Genomic DNA, 21,662 nt, shown 5'->3' on the forward strand with positions numbered 1-21,662 from the left:
GATCCACCTTGGAGCAGTCTGAGCCTGAAGGACTGACCCCATTCTTCTGTGGAAGAATGACCCACAATGCAGCAGTACGTGGAGAGCTGCTGCCCATGGGATGGACTCACATTGAAGAAGTTCATGGAGAGCTGTCTCCCGTGGGAGGGACCCCGAGCTGGAGCATGGGAAGGACTCCTCTCCCTGAGCGGCAGCAGAAACAACTTGTGATGAACTGACTGTAACCACCATTTCCGTCTCCCTGCGCTGCTGCGGGGGGAGGAGTTAGAGAAGGGAAGGAGGGAAGATGTTTTTGAGGGTTTTTTTACCCCTCATTATCGTGCTCTGATTTTGTTAGTATTAAATTCAATTAACATCTCTAATTTGAGTCAGTTTTGCCTGACAGTTTTGGGTGAGGGATCTCTCCCAATCCTTATCTCAAGCCATGAACCTTTGTTATATTTTCTCTCCCTGTCCAGCTGTGGAGGGCAGTGATAAGCTTTGGTGGGTGCCTGGCACCCAGCCAGGGTCAACCCACTGCATATCTTCATGAATAATTCCCCCCACTGCTCTCCATGCCTTCTCTGCTTCGTGGCCAGCCAGCTGCAAACAGGGCAAGGATCTTGAAAAGCAGGGAAGAGGCAGCACATCCAGCCCTGCCACCAGCCAAAGGCTGTCAGGCCAGGACAATTTCCATCACATATCCACAGCAGAAACCATTCGGATGATATCCAGCAGCACAGCCCCCTGTGTTTTCCCTGTTAGCTCTGCTGCTCTCCAGAGGAGCTAAAGCACAGCCTGCACGATCTCTGTAAATGTATTTCTTTTAAATGAGAATTATGGGGAAAAGCTGTGGTTGGGAAGACAGAGGGATAGGCAGGGAAAGCAAAACCGTAGCTGTTGCTGCTGCCAGCCTGGATATGCTTTGGTGGGTAGCAGAGCCTTCACTTCCCCTCTGCTGGGGACCCCCCCCAGGAGCACAGGCCACAGCAAAAGCTTATTTTATTAGTATAGTATAAAGATTAACCCTCTTTTTCCCAAAAAAGCTCTCCCGTCCCTTTCCCAAGGCAGCTGCTGTGGAAGGGAGTGCGGTTTGAATAACACAACCCCGCTGAGGATTTATGAATCTGTCCCTGCCCCTGCCCCAAGATCTGTTAGATATTGATTCATTTTACCTTCAACTCCAAGGTGCTGGTCAGCCTGGAAAGTGAAGGCATTATTTATTATGTGTATTAAAACCAGACCTCTCCAATGCTGAAGGACAGGTTTAAAAAAATCTCTGGGTTCCTTCCACCTTAGAAAACCTAATTTTAACAATCTGAATCTCACACCATCCTGTCAGGACTCTGACACTCCCTAGAAATTTGCTCTGGCAGGAATGGATCTTAACAGTGATCCAAGAATCATTTTGTGACAAAACATAAATGTCTGGTCACATAACTAAATTCTTACATCCATGGACAGCAATGCACTGAGTATTTCCTGTATGAAGTGCACTTCAAGATTCACTTCCACAGCATTTTCAGATGCAGCTCAACAAAATATTCCTGACAAAGCACCTCTGTCCACCCTCTATCCAGAGATTTAGGCTGAAAATTAAACCCTGGGACACTTCCCGAGTGACAGCCACCCACTGAGGCTGAATAAATATAAAGCTTTGGAGCAAGGTCTTACCACCAGGATTTCAGAAGCTCTTTCTGGATTTTTGTGACTTTTATAACTCTTGGTGACCTACCTGGCAATTCAGAACAGTGAACTGTCTTCAATCTGTGGCATTTTAAAATTCTGTGTTAGTCTACTGTCACCTGGTATAGACAGGAGTCAACTATAACAAAAAAAATACACACAGTTGAAGGCGAGTTTTGTTAAAACTGCTGGGAGCTGCCTACATGGCAATGGTTTAATTTACTGTTCAATCACATTTCCAGCAGCCCGTTTCGATTTGTGATTCACACTTAAAGGCAGGCAGGATGCTGAGCAATTTCCTTTAAAAAGCTGGATAAGCCCCGATTTGCTGGATACAAGATGCACTGAGATCACTCACAAACACATTGCTCAGCTGCCCAGAGTTGGAGTGTGAGGACAGGCTTGGCCAAAACAACAACCTTCAGAAGGAACCAAACCCCAAAGAAGTCAGCTCTTTCTGCCTGCTTCATTCACAGATGTCACAACAATGCTCTGACGTGTCAACTTGTCCCCAGAGTGGTGGATGGTGACGACTCTGAGAGAATGACCTGGTGGGAGCAGTCAGTCAGCGCAGCAAGGACTTGGGCCTGCACCCAAATAACTCCAGAAGCAGCCAGAATAGGGAAGCTGCAAACAGGAAAGGAATTCTGCAAAGCAACACACGAGGAGGTTTTAGGAATCAGCACCTAAAACACTGTTTGTGCACAGATGACTCTAAGCGTTCATGATAGCAACCCCATAATGTGGTTGGTGTGGAGTTCCCAAAAGAGAAGGTATAATCCCATTGGAAGGTCACAGCAGGAAGGTTCACCTTCCAATGGCAATATGCTAAATTCTAACTGTTTAATGGCACTCAGGGCTTTTTGGTAAGAACAAAGTTGTTCCCTCATTGTCCATTTTGGTGGGTTTGGGTTCACTTTCTCTGTGCAGTGGCTGCATACCCCTTGCCAGCCTGCCTGGTGGGAGGGATGAATATCTGCCTTGCAAAACTGAGAATCAACAGCTCACGAACACCATGAATCAGGATGATCACAAAAGAGAAAAAGCACTTCTTCTTCCATATACCCTCTGATTAATTTTGTCCAAGCCCAGTCCAGCAGCATCTCTTCCCAGAGCAGGCAGAGGGGACTCCACAAGTGACGAAGCTGGAATGGCAGGCAGGAAGAAGCTGAGTTGTGCGCTCCAGCCTCACGGTCAAGGCCTCGTGGTGGTCACGGTGCTGCCTCTGCACTGGCAGTGTTACTTGAAGGTGGCGTTGAAGGCCCTGCCGATGACGAGCCTGCGCACCTCGCTGGTGCCCGCCCCGATCTCGTAGAGCTTGGCGTCGCGCAGGAAGCGCCCCATGGGGTAGTCATTGATGTAACCGTTCCCACCTGCCACACAAAAAAAGCCACAAGTCACTCCTCGTCCTTGACTTCAGGGCTGAGGGTGGGACAGCAGAGGGAAATGCACTGTGCTTGGCTCTGTCCAGCCATCAGTGACTCACCCAGGCACTGGATCCCATCCAGGGCCACCTGCGTCGCACACTCTGCTGAGTACAGGATCACCCCGGCGCAGTCCTATGGGACGGTCATGAAAGGACAGTCAGGAAAGGTGTCATCACCCCATCTCCAGTCCCTGTGCTGCCCTCATGCTGTCATCACTCGACAGACACCTGCTAAGAACCCTGAACTACTTGAATCCAAAGCACAGGGCCAGGGAGCTCCAGCAGTGTCCCTGTTACTATGGAACACTCACAGCAGGTCTGTAAAGGCCACATGAAGGCAGAAGAAGGGAAAAAATAAAAAGTGCACCAGAGAAGATGGCTCTCTCACAAAAGCCCATCAATCCCCCAGGAGGCCAACATGATTTGCTTTGGGATGCAGAGATCTGTGCTCCCACTGTTAAACACTCAACATCCTCCTCTAACAGAGGCGTGGTGACAGGTGGAGGTGACAACACCTCTAACAACTGCTACAGCCCTTACAACAACCAGGGCTTCCAATAAACACCTATTGATGCTGCTAAATCTCTTGCTTTGTAAAAGGAGGTTTGCTTTTAATTTGCGAGTGAAAAAAGGAAAAAATATACTTTGGGTGTGAAAAAAAACCCCTTTGGGTTGTGGGTACTCATTGTACAGAGGCTCCCCCCGGCTGAGGCTCTGGGACTGGAGGAATGGCTGCAGGACACACAGCCCAGGTAGGAGGTGAGCTCACCTTGGCATTGAAGTGGCCCTGGTCACAGGCTTTGGCCACATTGTAGACGTACTGCCGGCAGGCCATGAGCCGCGTGTACATATCCGCCATCTTGCCCTGCATGAGCTGCACGGCCCAAAGACAAGGGACATTAATTAACACGAGCCAGGGGAACCAGCCGTTCCCCAAAATACCTCAGAGAAACTGGACACAGGAGGAGACGTGGACCCAGCAGACATGAGGGAGCTGGAGGTTCTGTTAAGTCACAGCCCCCTAGATATCAGCTACAGTCCCACACCCGCCAACAGCAATCTCAGGGGAGCAGACTCAGAGGTCTTTCCACCTTCTCCCCACATCACAGAATACCAGAATTCCTTGAGTTGGAAGGGACCTTAAAGTTCATCCAATTCCATCTCCTTGCCATGAGCAGGAACCTTCCACTAGCTCGGGCTGCTCATTATCACATCATGCAGCCCCAGTATAAACAGCCGGTGACCTTCTCCATGCAGAGCCCCTGCCTCAACAAAGCTCTCAGTCTTCTCAGTTTTAAGGAGAAAAGAGGACAAAAAGTCCCAACTCCTTTTCTGCCTCACCTGGAAGTGACCGATTTTCTGTCCAAATGCTTCTCTGACATGCAGGTATGGAATTGCATGGTCAAGAACAGCTTGCATGAGCCTAAGAAGAGAAGAGGGAAAAGGGAAACAGTGGATCTAACAATTAATAATTATTTAACTTTGGAAACATAACCCAAGGAAAAAAGGTTCTCACAGCTGAAGTGATATCCTGCTGTCTTGCTACACCTCCACTCAAACAAGGCCAAGAATAAAATCCAAACGTCCCATATTTCTCCCCAGGGCTCATTTGGGACATTCTGTGGGAAGGTCTGACCTTTTAATTCAGGGGACTGAGACTTGAAGAGCTTTCTCACAACCACAGCCCGGAGAGTTTGTGCTCCTCTTACCTCCACAGCCCCTCAAGCTCAAGGAATACCAGGCAATACCATAAAAAGAGCACAGGTAAGAACAAGGAGGGGAAAAAAATCTCCTCCTGCTTTGTGGAAGTTGATATTTCCACGAGAGGATTAGCCCAGAGAGACCACTCAGGAGGACAAAAGGACTGTGGGGTGCCATTAATTACTGGGGAGCTTAAGGATTGAATAAATGAAGAACAAACCAGCGTGTGAGTCTCTGGATAGTGTGTTAGATTCTAAGGAATTGATAACACAAATGTGCTGGTTATTCCCTGTGTAATAACACAGGGATACACAAGCCAGCAACTGGGGACTGAAGCTGATTTATATCTCTGAAATTTTTTTTATCAAGACTGATAATTTCCAAAGCCTGCTCTGGAGGGTCAGTGGACACTGGCAGGCAGACTTGCCAACATTCTTTCTGGCATTGCTTCTCTCATCCCTTGCCCCTCACAGGGGGCTCCACAGAGATGCTTTCAAATTGGAAAACCACTGCATGAGGAGCTGAGAGCTCAAGGATGAGGCAGAGCACATTTGAGTGAGCAGTGGCTGCTGAGAGAGCCCTGAGGACCTTCAGGAGAGTCCAGTTGAGCAGCTGTGCTGGTTTTGACTGGGACACCCAGCAGCCATGGGATCTCCTCACACCTTGCTTCCTTCCCACATCTGATCCAGCCTCTTTTCTTCTGCTGCCCCAGTAACCCAGTTCTCCATCCAGGATCCATCCTACCAAGAGCTGCAGGCCCCAGGGGATCCCCATCAGGCTTGGCGATCACCAAGGACCCTTCTGGCTTTAAAACCTACAAAAGATGACAAACTCTTACCCCAGGGGGCCCCCGGACAGCACAAGCCTCTCCAGGTCCAATCCACTCATCAGGACATAGACTCCTTTGCTCAGTGTCCCCAAGACATTTTCAGCTGCAAAGAGCAATGGAAAAGTGATTTATTTATGTGTGAAACTCAGACAAGCTGCTCACTGAGGGCCTGTGTTCACTAGGGAGAGGAGCAGCCTGGGCCAGTGGAAGATGCTCACGGCAGGGGGGTGGGACTGGATGAGCTTAAGGTTCCTTCCAGCCCAAACCATCCTGGGATTCTATGAACAATGACTGAATAGCCTGAAAAATTTCCTGGAAAAAACTGTTTCAGCTTCCAAAGCCAAAGATCAGAAGGAGCATTAATGGCCAGAGGTGCCAAGTGCATTAACTTCCAACACTGCAGTGATGTGCTTCTCCATGTCATCATCCTCTTTCCACGAGAACGTGCTGTTCCCTGTGGATGACTCCTGGGACATGGTCCGAGCACCGGGGCACTGGCCTTTATGATTTCAGGGTGGAGGGATCCAACACAGTTAGAAATGTTAGGTTTCAGCTGAAACTCTTCCACTTTAGCTTTTGAAGATGTATATGGGGAGCAAGAGAGCTCCTTGGTCTGCAAATGTGCAATCTGCAATCAGGATTTTTATGAGAAGACATCTTCTCCATTTCCTCTAGAAAGGCTGGAATTTTTCTATCAACAAAAATTGCCACTGGAATAACACATACTGCTATTACAGAGGCCTCTGTTGTACTAACTAACAGGGGAAAGGATGTCCATTTTCAGGCCCTGGCCCCAGTGGAACTCCGAAGTGTTACAAAAGCCTGTTGGAAAGCCTCCAGCGACAAAACCTCTAGGGCAAAGTAGCTAAACTCCATCCAAGACAGGAGCTCTAGAGGAAACAAGTTTTTTGGGAAGCTTCAGCAAGGCTTTGGAGAAGCAGTGGTTAAGAACTAGGTCCATGAGGGTGAAGGAGCAGTGACCTGACAAACGATGTGCTCCCTCCCTGCAATCCAGCAGATTGCACTTTTCCAGTTCCATCAGCTCCCTCAGAGGCAGCCAGAGAGGAGATAAGCATCTGCAAAGCCCTCCAGGTCACAGGCTGAACATGTGTGTAATTAGTGATCCAATTTATCTGATCAAGAACACAGGAAACCACCATGATTTGAACCCAACTCACCGGGGACCTTGCAGTCTTCAAATATCAATTCACAGGTATTAGACCCTCTCATTCCCAGCTTATCCAGCTTCTGGGCTGTCCTGAAACCTGGCATTCCCTGCAAAGTCAAGACAGTAAAAATACATTCCATGTCTCAGTTCCAACAGACTAAAAAAGATCTCATGAGAGATCTGTGAAGTTCCCCTGACCACAGGAACATGTGTAGGGTGCCAGGAGGGAGATAAAGTGACCTAAGAACAAGACCAGATCTAAGTGCAAGTGCAGAGAAAGCAAATGGACAGAGAAACACACACATATTAACCCCATGCACCCATTTTCTAATGCACATAAACAGCAAATAAATAAGTTATTTGGACAGCTGCCAACACAGGCTCTCTACAGCAAGGGCTGGAAGCTCTGCCAGTAACTGAACTGCTCTAATAATGAAGTTACATCCATCAGAAAGTTCACTGATCTCAGATTTTGTTTTATTAAATGTTCCTTTCCTGCCTGAAAGGCTGAAAGTAGTTTGTCTTTGAGGAAGAGGATGGCAGCTATGGAAGGAAAACCAGCTGACTTCCAAATGAGGCAGTTCAGATGAAGGATTCTGCTTTAGCACCCTGAGGGAATGCCTGACCCTACCCTCTCCACGATGAAGGCGGTTATGCCTTGGGAGGCCGGGACAGCGTTCATGTCAGTTTTAGCGTAGACAATGAGAACATCCGCATCCGGCCCGTTGGTGATCCAGAATTTGTTCCCATTCAAAACGAAGAAATCTCCTGGAAGTTAAGAGATGAACTCTCTTAGCTCATGACAGCAACACCGGCATTCCCATTCCATTTATTCCCTAACAGGCTTCCCAGAATCACTTAGGTTGGAAAAGACCTCCAAGATCATCGAGTCCAACCTTTGGCCCACCACCGCCTTGTGAACCAGTCCAGAACCCTGAGTGCCACGGCCAAATGTTCTTTAACACCTCCAGGGATGTGGCCTCCAGCACCTCCCTGGGCAGCACAGGACAGGCTTTACCTTTCTTGTCTGCTTTCAGCTTCATGGACACAACATCAGAGCCAGCGTTTGGCTCGCTCATGGCTAAGGCTCCAATGTGCTCCCCACTGATTAGCTGGAAGAAAGGACAAATATTAGCAAAAGATGAAGACCAGCAGCATTGTTTGTGTCTCTCTGTAGCCCCCTGGCCTGTTTTCCTGCACTGAACCTCCACAGTCACTGTTCTCTGCAAGAACTCAAACGAGAGCTGCTGTTCCCAGCACAGCCCGAGCAAGGAGCTCCCTTGTGCTGCATGAAGCAACAGAACCAAATCCCAGAGGGGTGAGAAGGGTGACTCAGCTCTGTCTGAGCTACACAAGCACAGCCCTGCTTGCACAACACATGAGGAAGGTGCCAAGGAACCATGCGGGCAGCCATATGCCTGTCCCCAGCTCCTGCCCAGGCTTTCTGCTGCCCTTTTACACAAACAGAAGCTGATGAACACAAAAGGCCAACGAGGGGGTGAAAAGGGATGGGAAAGTTCTCTGCAATGTTCTCATGGCCCAGTCCCCCCACACTCACCCCACAACAGCAGATGGACCCTCCTCCTGTGCCTGCTCACACCAGGCTCTGGCAGAGCTGTTGCTTCTGCTTCACTGTTATTTCATCCTGCCCTTTTCTCCTTGCCTTTTTTCCCCTTCCCTGTTTGCTTTCATCCATCTTCTCCTCCTTTTGATCTCTACTTTTTTTGAAAAAGAAGACTCAATGCTTAAGATATCTTCAACCAGTCCAATCCATCAGTGCATTGCTACAGAAGTCCCCACAAAGTGCTCAAATCTAGTTAAGCACATTTAAGTGCTCCGTCAGGAGCCAAAACAAGTCAGAGCTGAAGTGACTTCACATCTCATTGACAGGCAGAGAATGAAGCATGAGAATACACCTGAGGAAGCAGGACAATTCGGAGTTACACATTTGCAGGCTGCACAGTGCTTTGAGAAAGTTACACTGTACTTTGCATGTTGTTTAAATCAAGTTTCTTGTGCTGATAATTTCACTGATAATCTCGGTAGCTGGGATTCAATGTGCTCATTGTTTTTATATGCATTTAAAACCAGAAATCTAATTAATGCACTTCTAAGTTGCAACATCAATGCCCCAAGTGATGACGAAGTTTCACATGTAGTTAATTAACAGCCAAACCACGCATTTGGGCACTGAAAAATGGAGAATGTAAAATAGAAAAGCAGTGACTTTCACTCAGAGATCTCAGAGTGATTTGGGAATTTGAAAGAATATTCTCCGGAGTCACCTGAAAGCCTCCCTTAGTAACACAGCTCCAGAGAGCTGGGCTGTGCTGCCTGCAGACAAGGACACGGGCATGGGATGAGGTCATTATGGATTAATAGATTAAAAACTGACAAGCCAGAGACAGGCAAGTTTGGCATGTTCAGTATTTCCTAAGGTTTGGTCACTGGAATCTGCTGGTGCTTAAGATGTCATCCTTGCAGCCAGGACCCAAATGCTTTCCAGTGCTGCCCCTCCTCCAGCCACATACCTTGGGCAGGTACTTGTGCTTCTGGGCCTCGTTGCCATTGCGCACGAGCTGGTTGATGCACAGGTTGGAGTGGGCCCCGTAACTGAGCCCCACGGACGCTGAGGCACGGGAGATCTCCTCCATCACCAGCACGTGGTCCAGGTATCCCAGGGCAGATCCACCGTATTCCGCTGGGAAGAGAGGAAAAAGCTCATGTTACCCAGCACGTGCACAAGAGCCCAGGGCTGGCTCAGTCTCCAGTGAAACCCAAGACACGGAGAATGCTTCTGCATTGTAAAATCAGGCGACCCCTGATGAAGGGAAACGGTTGGCATCTGACTCCATGGCTTTGGAATGCTGAACATTTGCTTTATTAAAACTATATTATATTACATTACAACTATATTAGATACATACTATACTGTATCATAGTTCTAACTACTGAAATACTCGTGGCTGTCAGCCGACAGTCCCCACACACACACACACACACACACACACACACACACGTGGATCCAACTGGTCAATGAATCAAAACACCATCACCAGAATCCAATCAAGCAATCACCTCAGGTAAACAATCTTCCAATACATTCCACATGTCCAAAAACACAGGAGCAGCAAATGAGATCAGAATTGTTTTGATCATTCTTTTCTCTGCTTCTCTCCGTTCAGAGGGCATGTGTGAATACCACACTTCTGGGTTTGACTGTTGCCATCCATTGAGCTGGGCACTTCTGGCTTTCCCCATCCTTTCTGAATTTCATTTTCCTCATCTTAAAGTCACAGGGATATTTTGTCTTCAGCATAATCCATAATTGACTCGTATAACATAGTTTATATGTAGAACATGCACAAGGACACATTTTGAACATGCTACTGACATTGAGTAATTATGAGTCCTTCTTATCAACCTTAGTATTATCACCAAGATTAAATCACAAGTTGCAACGTCCTTAAGGTGAGAACAAAGGAACACAGGCAAGGTTTGTAAAATTCATGTATGTTTGCCCGTAAACAAGTGAGGAATTCTCAAACTGCTCAAAAATGTGACACTAAGGACTTTTCTAAGCCTACAAATGTGCAGGACACCAGAATTTTGATGAGTGGCCAACTGAGAACAAGAATGATCCATAAATGTAATTCATCAGTGACAAGCAAATAGATTTCAAGAGAGGATGAAGCGAGACAGAGCAGCACTGAGACCCTAGCTAGGCACATGGAGTTGAGCTTAAAACTAATAGTAAAGATTAAAATCGCACAGTAGAACAGGGAGAGAGAAGGGAGGTTAAAAGAGAAGGCTGAGAAATGCGTAACGGCCTTGAGGAGCCAACAGCCTACATAAACATACACACATGTCCCTCTAAACACATTTATATACACAGAAATACAGTCACCTCCCAACCTAAAAGCTTTGTTCTCCAGGTAGGAAGCAAATGGTTGTACTGCTAAGAGAAGCACTACAGCAGGACATGAACAGCAAGAAGCAGCTGGGGAGTTAAGCTGGGAGCACTTACTCGTCACCAATGTGGAGGCTGCAAGCAAGAGCAACAAAGTAAGAGCAAATCTCTGTCTGTGCCCAGAGTGACCAAAGGACACAGCTCCAAGGGGCTGCTGTCCCAAATTCCTCAAATTAACACCACAGCCACTGGCATCACACACAGCCTTTCCTCCCATGTCCCTCATTTTGACTCCTGCTTTCATCTGCAGGGGCCTGTATCCTCTAAAATCTCTCCCTACCACAAACCCAAGTTTAGGGGTTTGCTATCAGCATCACAAAAGATGGGCTTAACAATTTTTCATGTATGCCAAAAGAAGAGAGTTTTTTATTAACTCCTATATAATGGTTGGGTTTGGTGCTTTTGCCTCAAGAAAGGTGAGGTGACTGTGAGCAGCATAAATCCGGGATTGCTTTGCACTGCAAGAGGAACAGGAAAATGATCCTGCCAGACACCTCCTCATATAACACAAACCATGCTGTGATTTCAAATGATGCTGTGCTTTCGAAGCTACTCTTTGTATATGATATGCCTGTATTACATTCCATGGAAACGACATATTTACATTTCTTCACTTTGCACTTTATAAAACAAATGGAAAGTTATAAACACCACAGTTATCTTAGTTTTAGGAAGAAAACAAACAGCACTGTTATTCAAAATGTTCCCTTAATAGACTTGATGCACTGGCACCCAAACATGCCATTTAATCGTGTACACCCTCCTAAGATGGCACACCATCTTTATATCCTAAATCCCACTCTCCTCCAACGAAACCAACATCAATAAAGAGACACGCAACTCCACAATCCAAAATAAAGTGAAAAATCCTGGGCATAGGAGGGTTTGAGTGGTAAACCTTTGAGGAAATCAAGAAGGACAGGACTCGTGAGGGGATGGCTTATTTATAGTGTGGGAAACTGCTGTAAGCCTCAGGCACAACATCAAAGAAGAAAGAAGGTAAGAGTGAGGAAAAACAGGAGCAGCAGTAAATGGGGAAGAGGAGAGAGAGAAAGCAGAAATGCAGAGTCTTTCAGCACTGAAAGCGAGGCAGAGGCATTATTCCAACGCATTGCTATTCAGCTGGATTCTGCAGAGCCTTTGCACAGCCACATCCAGAAAACAGACTTTTCCATGGGGAAAGAAAGGACCCATCAGCCGCTTTTCTCCACTAAGGGCTTCTCCTCATTACCCTGCCTTGGTGCATTCAGCACGATCACACTCATCTGTAGCACTCATCACAACACTTTTTACTAACCTGCACAAGGCTGAATAAGATTTCCCCTGATTTTTTTCCGACTGGTTGGCTGTGGTCACTCCCCATTAGTTACCACAGCCTTTCAGGGCATTATTTTAGACCCTTTAACTTCTCCCATTACAGATGGATGTTTGTTCTGGGATACTTTTATCTCTAGGTCTCATTCTTCATATTAGAAAGGCACAAATACCTTTGAGCTACATATGTTACATCTGGAGAAACCATTTCTGAGCAGTGCTTTTAAATTGTGAAAGGCATTTTGTCTAACAATGAAAAAGGATCCAAAGTCAGACAAGAAGAAAAACAGTTGGGAAAGAGTTTTTTAAAACACAAAGATAGGACTAAATGGATGCCACATCACAGACAAGGCTGTGGTGAACTGGAAAGAGAGAGTTTAAGTAGTCTCTCATTTGTTTGAAGAATCACCCATCAGAAGGCAAAAGATCAGAAGAGACTTACCAGGGGCTGTGATTCCCAGAACTCCCAGTTCTCCAAGTTTCTTCCAAAAGTCCTACAAATACAGAACAAATAATCAGCCCAAACTGGCAGTCTGGGCATCAGCATAACAAATTTCCCCGGGTAGCTCACTGGACACATCCATTTATCTGTGAGATATCTTGAGAATGAGGCAAATACAACCCTAATTCCTGTTCCTCCCCCAGTGCAGCTCCATCCTCGGAACTGAGAAACCACACAGATTTAAGGACACTAGTTATGCTACACATGGGAGAGGTTTGTGGAATTCAGTGAAAATTCACATGCCAAAATTAAATTCTGGAAGGACACCTCCTAAGATTTAACTCTTTGCCCACTCCAATGAAAATTTTTGTGTAACAGTATAAACTATCCATTACCAAAACCCTGGAAATATGAAGCTATGAGATGGCACTTGAAAATTCTTCCGGTAAAACGGGAGCTGGCAACTAAAGCCAAGGAAGCCTCCTCGGGGAAGATGAAAAAAATGGGAATGCTACAGCCATGACAAAATGCAGTAGCAAAGGATGTTGTCAGCAGGGAGGCCCACACGTGTCCTGGTGGGGCCATCTCCCTGCTGCTCCTTTCCTCTGCTATGTGGTGGACACATAGGTGAGTGCTCCTCACGTGGCCTTGGCGTCCGGCAATAATTATCAGAGACTTCAAAAAGTATCATACAATAGCTCTGGATGACATCTGGAATGCCAGGCTAAATTTATACACTTCACTTCAAAGCTGCACATACATCCCTGGAAATGTCAACATCAGAGCTCTAGGAAATGCTGACAGATGTTAAGAGCTTTTTGAGTCTTGTGAAGCTTACAAAAACCAATAGTCAGATCTCTCATTTCCATCAATCAAAGCACCCTGTGGCACAGGATTTGTTGGGTTTATTAGAAAGGCGAGTTTCAGCATTTGTACACAATGTTTTCACAGCAAATCTGAAGAGGAAATTCATGTCCAGAAAAGGTACTGAGCCAGGAGTATACAAAGCACACACTGGGGAAGGAGCCAGAACAGACAGGCAGGAATCCCATGATAAGAACCCAAACGAGACCATTATTAATCTTCATTATGAATATTATTGCTGGGTTCTGCCCCAGGTTGCTGAAAGTTGGTAACAAATGCTAAAACAGGAAATCAAAAAAAGGTTTTCTCTGTGGCTTTTAAGTTTGAAAAGTTAATGCACATGTTCCTGTGGTGTGGCTTGGGATTGTCTGGACTAATGCAGAGATCAAAGCCCAGAGAGGCTTTCAGAACCACACATGAAATACTTGCCCGCATGCCTTTGAATTCATTTTCCTGGTCAATCTGTTGGGCCTTTGGAGCCAAATGCTCTTGGCAGAACTTTGTCATGGTCTGTCTAAGCTGGGAAAAGAGGGGAGGAAAAACACATCCATTACATCTCAGCAATATATTGTCATCTTCTTCCCCTGGATCCTGCCAACATTCCCTCACCGGGGTAGTCCAGCATCCCAAACCCAGAAGCACAAGACCATAAGGAAATCAATGGTTCAGGTTCCTGGCTGAAATACCACATAAGAGGGTCGTCTCTTTAATCTTTTAAAAAGGACCTCATGTACTTTAGTCCCTCACAGCATTTAACCTTAATTGTACCCTGACACGAGAGAATGTTCCTGAACTCCTGCCTGCACTGGGGTTTCAGGCATATTTTTGGGCAGGGAACTTGGGAAGCTGATGAACTGAGTTGATAATGTGCTAACTCCATCTCATAGCTGCTTACAGCATCAGTTAATTGTGCGCAGATGCCTGCAATAAGCAGGGATACTAATTAAAACCTGTTTGTGTGTCAAACTAGAACCACATTATTTACCTTACTACCTTCTACAGTGGGGAAATTTGATACAGCCAGGAATGTTCATTGATCCAAGTGTTAAAAACCCAAAATATTTTCCTAAATTTTATACTCTGAACACTTACATGTATACTACAGAAGTCTATAAGCATACTATAGTCTATAACTATACTATAAGCATACTAACAAAATGTATACAATATCTTGCATGTTTTTAACAGGAACATTTAAAAACTTGGTTTTGATCTTATGGTAGAGTTTAATAATCTGTTGTTTTTTTTTTTCTTTTTGGCTCTTTATTCCCACACATTAATTCTAATGAAGCAACAGTTTTAGAGACTGAAACCCTGAGCTCTTAAACCAGAACATGCCCACAGTCCTGTGTCTTTCTCTGACCCCCAAACCCGAAGCATCCCCTTTTTTACCACTGAGAAGATATGTTAAATTTCCACAGTCACACAGATCCTGGATTCCAGTACTAGTAAACAAGCTTTCTCCCCATTGCTAGATTTATAAACCTAAAAAGAACCCCAAAAGACATCAGATATCTTTCCACTGTGACAAAGCTGACTGCATTACACTTCAGCAAAGAGCTTAGAATAAATTAAGACAAGCTTAAAACCATAATAAAAAATCTTAATCAATTAGAGATTGAGGAAGGACTCAGGCAGCCCTGATACCCTAAGCCAGTTTATAATAGTTATATTGCTTTAATTTGTCACTAATATTACTGAAGATTATTTCTGATTTTTTTTTTCTTTTTAGCTTTTCCATCAGACAGATAGGAACAAGATGAATATTTTACACCTTCTTTTACGTCTTCTGAATAGAGAAGTACAAAGAAATGTCAGTTTGAGCTGACAAGGCCATTAACATGAACACAATCATGGCATGGAATAATTCTGTAGCAAGAAAGAAGAACAAGTAAGCTCATTTTGCACATCATATGCTTGCACTATCAGAATTATCTGGAAAGTGAGGCTGTAGCTCCAGTGTTTCACTGGCAGGAGCCTGTGTGGAACAGCTCTGGGAACACACTGCCCTTCACTCCAAGCCCTGGGGCAGAAGGGAATACATCTGGAATGGTCAGCACTTGGCTGCTGTTGCACACAGAAGAACACAGCACAGCTAAGGATCATAGAACATTCCAAGCTGGAGGGGATCCACAAGGATCATCATCTGTTGGAAATGATGCAACTTTCCTAACTAATTTTTCATTAGCTGTTTTAATTAATTGTAAGCATGCACACTTGTAGTCAGCATTAGTTAAGTTTCTTTTTTACAGACACTTATTGATACTTTGATCATTAAATCACTGAAACCTTAAGTTTGCTAAAATTAACCCTAAAAAACACCAATAAACAAAGCCTAAGGAAGCTGAAGATTGGACACCTGGGATCTTAAATTTCTGGCCCTTCAAAGACGTGTTGGAGTAACCAGAAGACACAGACACGACTGAGGCCTAGAAAGCTGGAGACTCCCAATTTGAGAAAAAATGATAAAAGGGCTAAGAAAGTGGGCCAGATTAGCATGAAGAGTGAGAAATCAATAACCAATAGAGGACAGAATACTAATGAATAAGGAGAATGATATAACTTAGAACCAATAAACTTGAATTTGTTTGTTTGCTAAAAATGCGTAAGTGAAAAAGTTTTGTGTCTTGGGTTGGTGTGGGGGTCAGAACTTTTTCAGCCACACAAACACCTCTTGGTCAAGAATAAAGTAATGCCTTACTTACTAACTAACACTAAAGACAGTGGAAGAGGATTATTTTTCCCAGCGTTTTCAGAGGTTTTCGCTAAAAAGTCCAACTTCCAGCCCTGCACAGGAAAACCCGACAATCTCATCCTGTGCCTGAGAGCGTTGTCCAAATGCTCCTTGAGCTCTGGTAGCTTTTGGGCTGTGATGATTCCCTGGGGAGCTGTTTCAGTGCCTGACCGCTCTCTGGAGGAAGAGCCTTTTCCCAATACCCAGCCTAAACCTCCCCTGACCCACCTCTTGCCCTTCCCTGGTTCCTGTCACTAGTCACCAGAACAGAGACGTGCTGCCCTTGCTTGTGCCCGTGCAGGAAAGCCGTAACCTGCAACGAGTTCAAGAATCATCCTAAATCTTTAATTGCCCCATTGGGCAGGAGAACAAGCTGCGAGAGCCGCAACGCTTCTTTTGGGAGGACGCGCCGCGATCCCACCAAGCGCTCCTTGGACGATCACGTTTCTGACGATTACCGCCTATCCGAGAGGCCCGAGGCGGAGCCCGGGGCCGTTCCCTGGGGCAGCGCGGCGCTCCGTGGCGAGGCCGCGGGCCGGGCCGGGCCGGTGGCTCCCGCGGGCCGCGTGTCCGGGGCCGCCGCGCCCCCGCCGCGCGCGCGGGGATTGGGCGGCCCGCCCCGGCCGCGGCCAATGGGCGCCCGCCCGCTCCGCCACACCCCCGGCCGCGGAGCGGCGCGCCCGTACCTGGCGCTGCTCGGCGCTCAGCCCGTTCACCGTGTCGTCCACCGCCAGCCCCGCGCCGCCGCGCCGCGGCACCGCCAGCGCCCGCCAGCGCCGCGCCCCGCCCGCCGCGCGCCCCAGCACCGCCGCCGCCATGGCCGCTCCCCGCCGCAGCCCCGAGCGCAGGCGCGGCCCGGCCCCGGAACGCCCCGCCCCGCCGCCCGCCTCCCGGCGCCGCCGCGGCTGAGCCCACGTCCTTGGAGCACCTTTAATGAACTAAACCCACGAACAGCGGAGACCGGAGCAGAGCGGCGAACGCCCGACACGAGGCTGACCGGCCATCGCGGCTGCCTCAGCCCCCTCGTCCGTCCCTGCGCCACCAGCTCGGCGTTTGGATCGCCAAACGCAGGAACTAGGCTTGACAAACAGGGACCACGGAACTAGGGGTGAAACAGCACAAGTCCCAGTCCATCCTCGTGCCTCACATTGCCAGGAGCTTCCCCAGCGCTTCAAGTACGGCTTTCCATTCCTTAATTTGAGCTTGGAAGTAGGAGTGCTTCTCCAGGGCATGCTGGCTCTCCTCTTGTGCTGATTTCCACCTGGCCATGGCTGTCTGTGGAGAAGTCAGTGCACACCTCGTTTTACTAACACCAGAGTAAGAAACAGAAAAGCCAAGTCTTAAAGCATCTGAGCTCTTCCTCCTAAACTAAGATAAGTCTGGGACTTCTTTTACCTTGATTGCTTGTGGAAAATGTAAATTTATCTATGGCTAAAAGTTAGGAAGTCTCATATAACAATTATATTTTAGCTCTTGGGCTTCTTATTGAGAATTGAACTGTAATTTAATGACCATTTTGGTCTGTATATAGGTAATTGTTGAAGCCACTTGTGTTCGCACACTTCTCAGAGATCACCCAGGGTCACTGCTCTGCAACAGTTTCCAATTTAAATCAAACTCTCTGACTTCCAGAATAACAACTTGGCTGGTGGATCGCTCTATTTAAAAGGGCAGTAAGTTTCATTAACAAGTGTGTTTATATTGAAAGAGGAATACTGCAGGTTTTCACCTGGCTCATGTGGAAGAAAGGAGAATTGAGAGGAGGAGCAAAATAACCTCCCCTGCCTGCTCGAGCCAGTCTTACCTCAAGCATCTCCTTCTCTTTTGCAACTCTGTGACAAAATAGCATCAATTCTTCCGTGACCTTCTTAGTTAGCATCTGAAGAGTCAAAAGGAAAATGACTTTTAAATTATTCAAATAAATGTGAGTCTCAGCTGTTTCAGCATCAGGAGAGAAGGGCAGGGGCACACAGACCCCTCAAAGGCCATTTCAAGCTTTTCTTACTGTTGTCTTTTCCCGGCAAGCACGCGTCTCTTCTTCCTCCTCTATGTGGCTACCTGTAAGAAATTCAGGAGGTGCGTTCGTCAACCTCTAATATACACATAACTCTGAGAAGGAACAGCTTTTCAAAGTGACTTTCTACAGCAAGAAATACTAAGTTAGTTTATCCAGGCCAGGGCCTACTACGGGAAGCAGTTCTTTCTCCCAAGCCACAAAAAACTCCCCAAAACCCCTAAACCCTCTAATTCCAGCAGTATTCCCTAAAAATGGAAGCACAGTCCAAATTTCTTATGAATAGTCACAACAGAAGGAAAAAAAACAAACACACATTCTGGAAAAGGAGTACCAGGATGTAAGCAAAGTGCAAACTCCTTACCAGGATTGATGTTTCTGCTTTCTAAAATTGTCATGCAAGTCTCCTGAATTTTCTTGAGCTTCTCAACTTCATGGACCAACCTCTCGTTCTCCTTCTTTAACTCCCTTGACTTGAGAGTGCCCTGGTTAACACAGGTTGTACGTGAGGCAAGTTCCCAAGGAGATTTTCTTCTCCTTAGTAATACTGACACTAACAACTTCACAACACTGCACTTGGCACCAAGAATCAGACATTGCCTTCTGTCTCTACCACCACCAAAATTAGGCTGCTGCAGGTCCTTGCTCCTGCTTCTTGACAGGATTAATACATTTATTACATCCACACACCAGAGCAATTACTAGAAAAATCTGATCATGGACAAATTCCTTCTAGGCAACTCTATCTTTTCTTGTGCTCCCTGTCATTTATGTGAACAATGCACTCACTGAGGAGCATGTAAACATTGTGAAGAAAAGGGTGTCTCAGGTCCTTAAGCCACAGCATTATTCCCTACACAATCCAGATATTACCAGGCAATTGGATAAGCTGATCAACCTCCCAAGTTGAATGCAATTCTCCAAGAGGATCAATAAGCATGTGGATTAGGGTGATCTGGCTGATAGTGTCAGGAGCTTTGGGAACATTTCCTAGGAAATCTCAGAGGCTCTTAAGAAACTCAAGCTGTGAGATAAGAGGAATGATCATCCCACAGATTGAGAACTGGGAAATAAAGTGAGATTTTACAGCTGTATGTTACCAGGTGGGCCTCCTGTACATGACAGAAGCGGTACCAAGCGTGTCCTAGAGATATCTCTGAGAGCCAGGGAATAATGAAGTGCCAATTCTGACTCTACACCTGATTCCACAAAATCAGATCTGTTTGAAACAGAAGTCCCTGAACAGTGCCAGCTCTCTCAGCCTTTCCTCCAGTCCCTTAACCATCTCTGTGGCCCTTTCCTGGACTCTGTCCAGTACATCCATATCTCTTTTGTGCCAGGAGCCCAGAACCAGACAAAATATTCCCAGTTTGGCCTCCCCAGAGCTGAGCAGATGGGAAAACAACTTGCAGAAGAATACAAAGACATTCTGATGAAGACAAGAAAACAAGCAAGACAATCCTTAACATGACCCTGTATGGATCAGAATACAGAAATTACTCAACGATTTATTTATTTTTCTCTCCTATCCTTACCTCTCCTCTTGCTAGTTGTTGTTTGAGTGTTTCCACCAACTGATTCTTGTTTTTCAGCTCTGCTTCTAGTTGGTATCTGCTGAGAGGGCTGTGGAGTTAAAGAGCAAAGACTCAGGGACAAAAATACCGGTGTTGCACATCTCCTAATTTCCCTTGGCCCTTTTTAAAGCGTTTGCTTTTGTTTCTGACCAAAAGATTTAATTAGCAAACTTGGCAGGAAAGCTGCAGATGGGTGAGAGCTCATAACAGGAGAGCACCACAGCACAAGGACAACCAACAGAGATGGGAGGCACAAACCGTCTGGCCACTGTCTTCTTTGAAACTGGTTCCACTCTCTTCTCAGACTTAGGCAACCTTAAAGGAGAGATAAAATACAATTACCAGAAGATGACTATGTTCTTGCAGATCACCAAGCCTGTTAGTTTGACAAAATGTGCAAAATGAGCCAGATTTAGGACATCTGCCAAATAAATCCATCAATGTTTTGCTTTATTTTGCTTTGATTTACCCTTGGTTTGCAGGCTTGAAGACACTGTCTGCTGGAACGTTTGAGGCAAAGTGAAGACTGGGAACCGCGCTGAGCTCTGGCTCTGATGTTTTGCTGACACATTTTCTCTTTGAAGGAAAATTCATTTGCAATTCTGCGAGAAAAAGACAGCTGTGAAAATACCACAGACTAGAAGCAACCTCCTTTAAGGCCTCTTAAGCTGTTAATTTGAGGTAAAGCAGTTATATCTGGCTAGAATGGAGACTTCAAGGTAGAAGTAACTAAGAGCAGACCTCAAGTTTTACCCAGGACCAAGGGTCCAGAATAAGCCACAAACAGGTCAGATGTAGATAGACAGTGTTAAAATACAATTACCAGGCTAGCCCTAATTAGAGTTCGAAATGATAATACACAATAAAAAAGATCTCAACATCAAGCAGACATCGTGCCACAAGGTTGTTGTTCAATACTGGAAGCAAAACAAAAACAGCCCACATGAAACTCTGTTAAGAGACCTCCACATTTTGCTACGAATAATAGCATAGCTACTAAATAACAAGCTACTAAAATAATATAGAACACTAGCTTTTTATGTAGAGTTTATTTCTCTTAAATCACAACTGTTCAAGTATATAAAGCTTTGTTCACTCAGTGGGTTTAGGAAGTTGCTTTTTTTCCCTCAAGTTAAGTATTTTTCAAATGACACACCCATGAGCACATTGACATTAGAGCACTTCGGAATTTCCACCGATATAGCCCAGCTCCCATGTTTTTAACGCTAATCCTGGGTGCATCCCGCTTCTAAAATGCTATAAAGTGCTGTAAGCAGCATTAAAAGATTTAGAAAAGTAAGAGACTGTGAATGAAGCATCTTTAAGGGGCCGCTGCCTTCAGCCGGTGGAAGGTACACACAGCAGGCTGAGCGTTAACCTAAGTCCTAAAGAGAGACCATACAGTGGAATAAAGCTTCTAATTAGAGTTTCGAACGGCCACCACGTAGCCAGGCAGCGATGGAGCTCCCTAACGCCGGCGCTCCGCTGCACCCCTCGGCTGAACCCCGCCAGCCGTGCCCCCCAGGTGCCCGTCCGTGCCCCGCTCTCACCTGCGGACGGCTCGGGGCGGTGGAGCCGGGTGTGCACGGGGATGCGGGAGAGCCGCCTGTCCATGGCGGCCGCGCTCCCCTCACGGGTTCAAACTGCGCCGCGCAGGGACGGTTGGGCGGGCCCGCGCATGCGCGGGAGGGGGCGGCGCAGGCGGCGAGCGCGCGGGGCGGGGGTTGAGCGCGCGGGTGCCCGCGCCGCTTCCCGCTCGCGCCGCGTCTGCCGCGCGCCGTTTTCTGCCTCGCGCCCCCTCCTGCCTCGCGCCCCCTCCCTCAGGGGAAGCGTCGGCGGCCATTACGGGGCCGACGGCCGCCCGCGAGGCTCCCGCCCTCAGGGGAAGGCGGAGTGCCGTTTCCTTCGTTCTTTCCTTCTTTCCTTCCTTCGCTGCTTCCCACTGCCTCTCACTGCCTCAC

General features: G+C 46.7%; 2 protein-coding genes across 2 annotated transcripts; both read right to left on the reverse strand.

The window, feature by feature from the left end:
- Positions 1–1,839: 1,839 nt before the first annotated feature.
- IVD (isovaleryl-CoA dehydrogenase) lies at positions 1,840–16,963 on the reverse strand. Its single transcript, XM_038138909.1, has 12 exons — positions 16,800–16,963; positions 13,809–13,898; positions 12,516–12,567; positions 9,321–9,490; positions 7,808–7,901; positions 7,421–7,557; positions 6,800–6,896; positions 5,631–5,724; positions 4,433–4,514; positions 3,861–3,965; positions 3,152–3,224; positions 1,840–3,038 (listed from the first exon to the last, which is right to left on the reverse strand). The coding sequence occupies exons 1-12, from the start codon at positions 16,929–16,931 to the stop codon at positions 2,905–2,907; spliced, it is 1,260 nt and encodes a 419-aa protein (XP_037994837.1). The 5' UTR covers positions 16,932–16,963; the 3' UTR covers positions 1,840–2,904.
- Positions 16,964–17,230: 267 nt separating this feature from the next.
- Positions 17,231–21,411, reverse strand: KNSTRN (kinetochore localized astrin (SPAG5) binding protein). Its single transcript, XM_038138910.1, has 8 exons — positions 21,252–21,411; positions 20,171–20,303; positions 19,960–20,016; positions 19,663–19,750; positions 18,492–18,612; positions 18,119–18,171; positions 17,918–17,992; positions 17,231–17,388 (listed from the first exon to the last, which is right to left on the reverse strand). The coding sequence occupies exons 1-8, from the start codon at positions 21,313–21,315 to the stop codon at positions 17,257–17,259; spliced, it is 723 nt and encodes a 240-aa protein (XP_037994838.1). The 5' UTR covers positions 21,316–21,411; the 3' UTR covers positions 17,231–17,256.
- Between the last annotated feature and the right edge of the window lie 251 nt (positions 21,412–21,662).

The sequence above is a fragment of the Motacilla alba genome, chromosome 5, assembly GCF_015832195.1.
Source record: "Motacilla alba alba isolate MOTALB_02 chromosome 5, Motacilla_alba_V1.0_pri, whole genome shotgun sequence".
NCBI classification, from domain to species: Eukaryota; Metazoa; Chordata; class Aves; order Passeriformes; family Motacillidae; genus Motacilla; species Motacilla alba.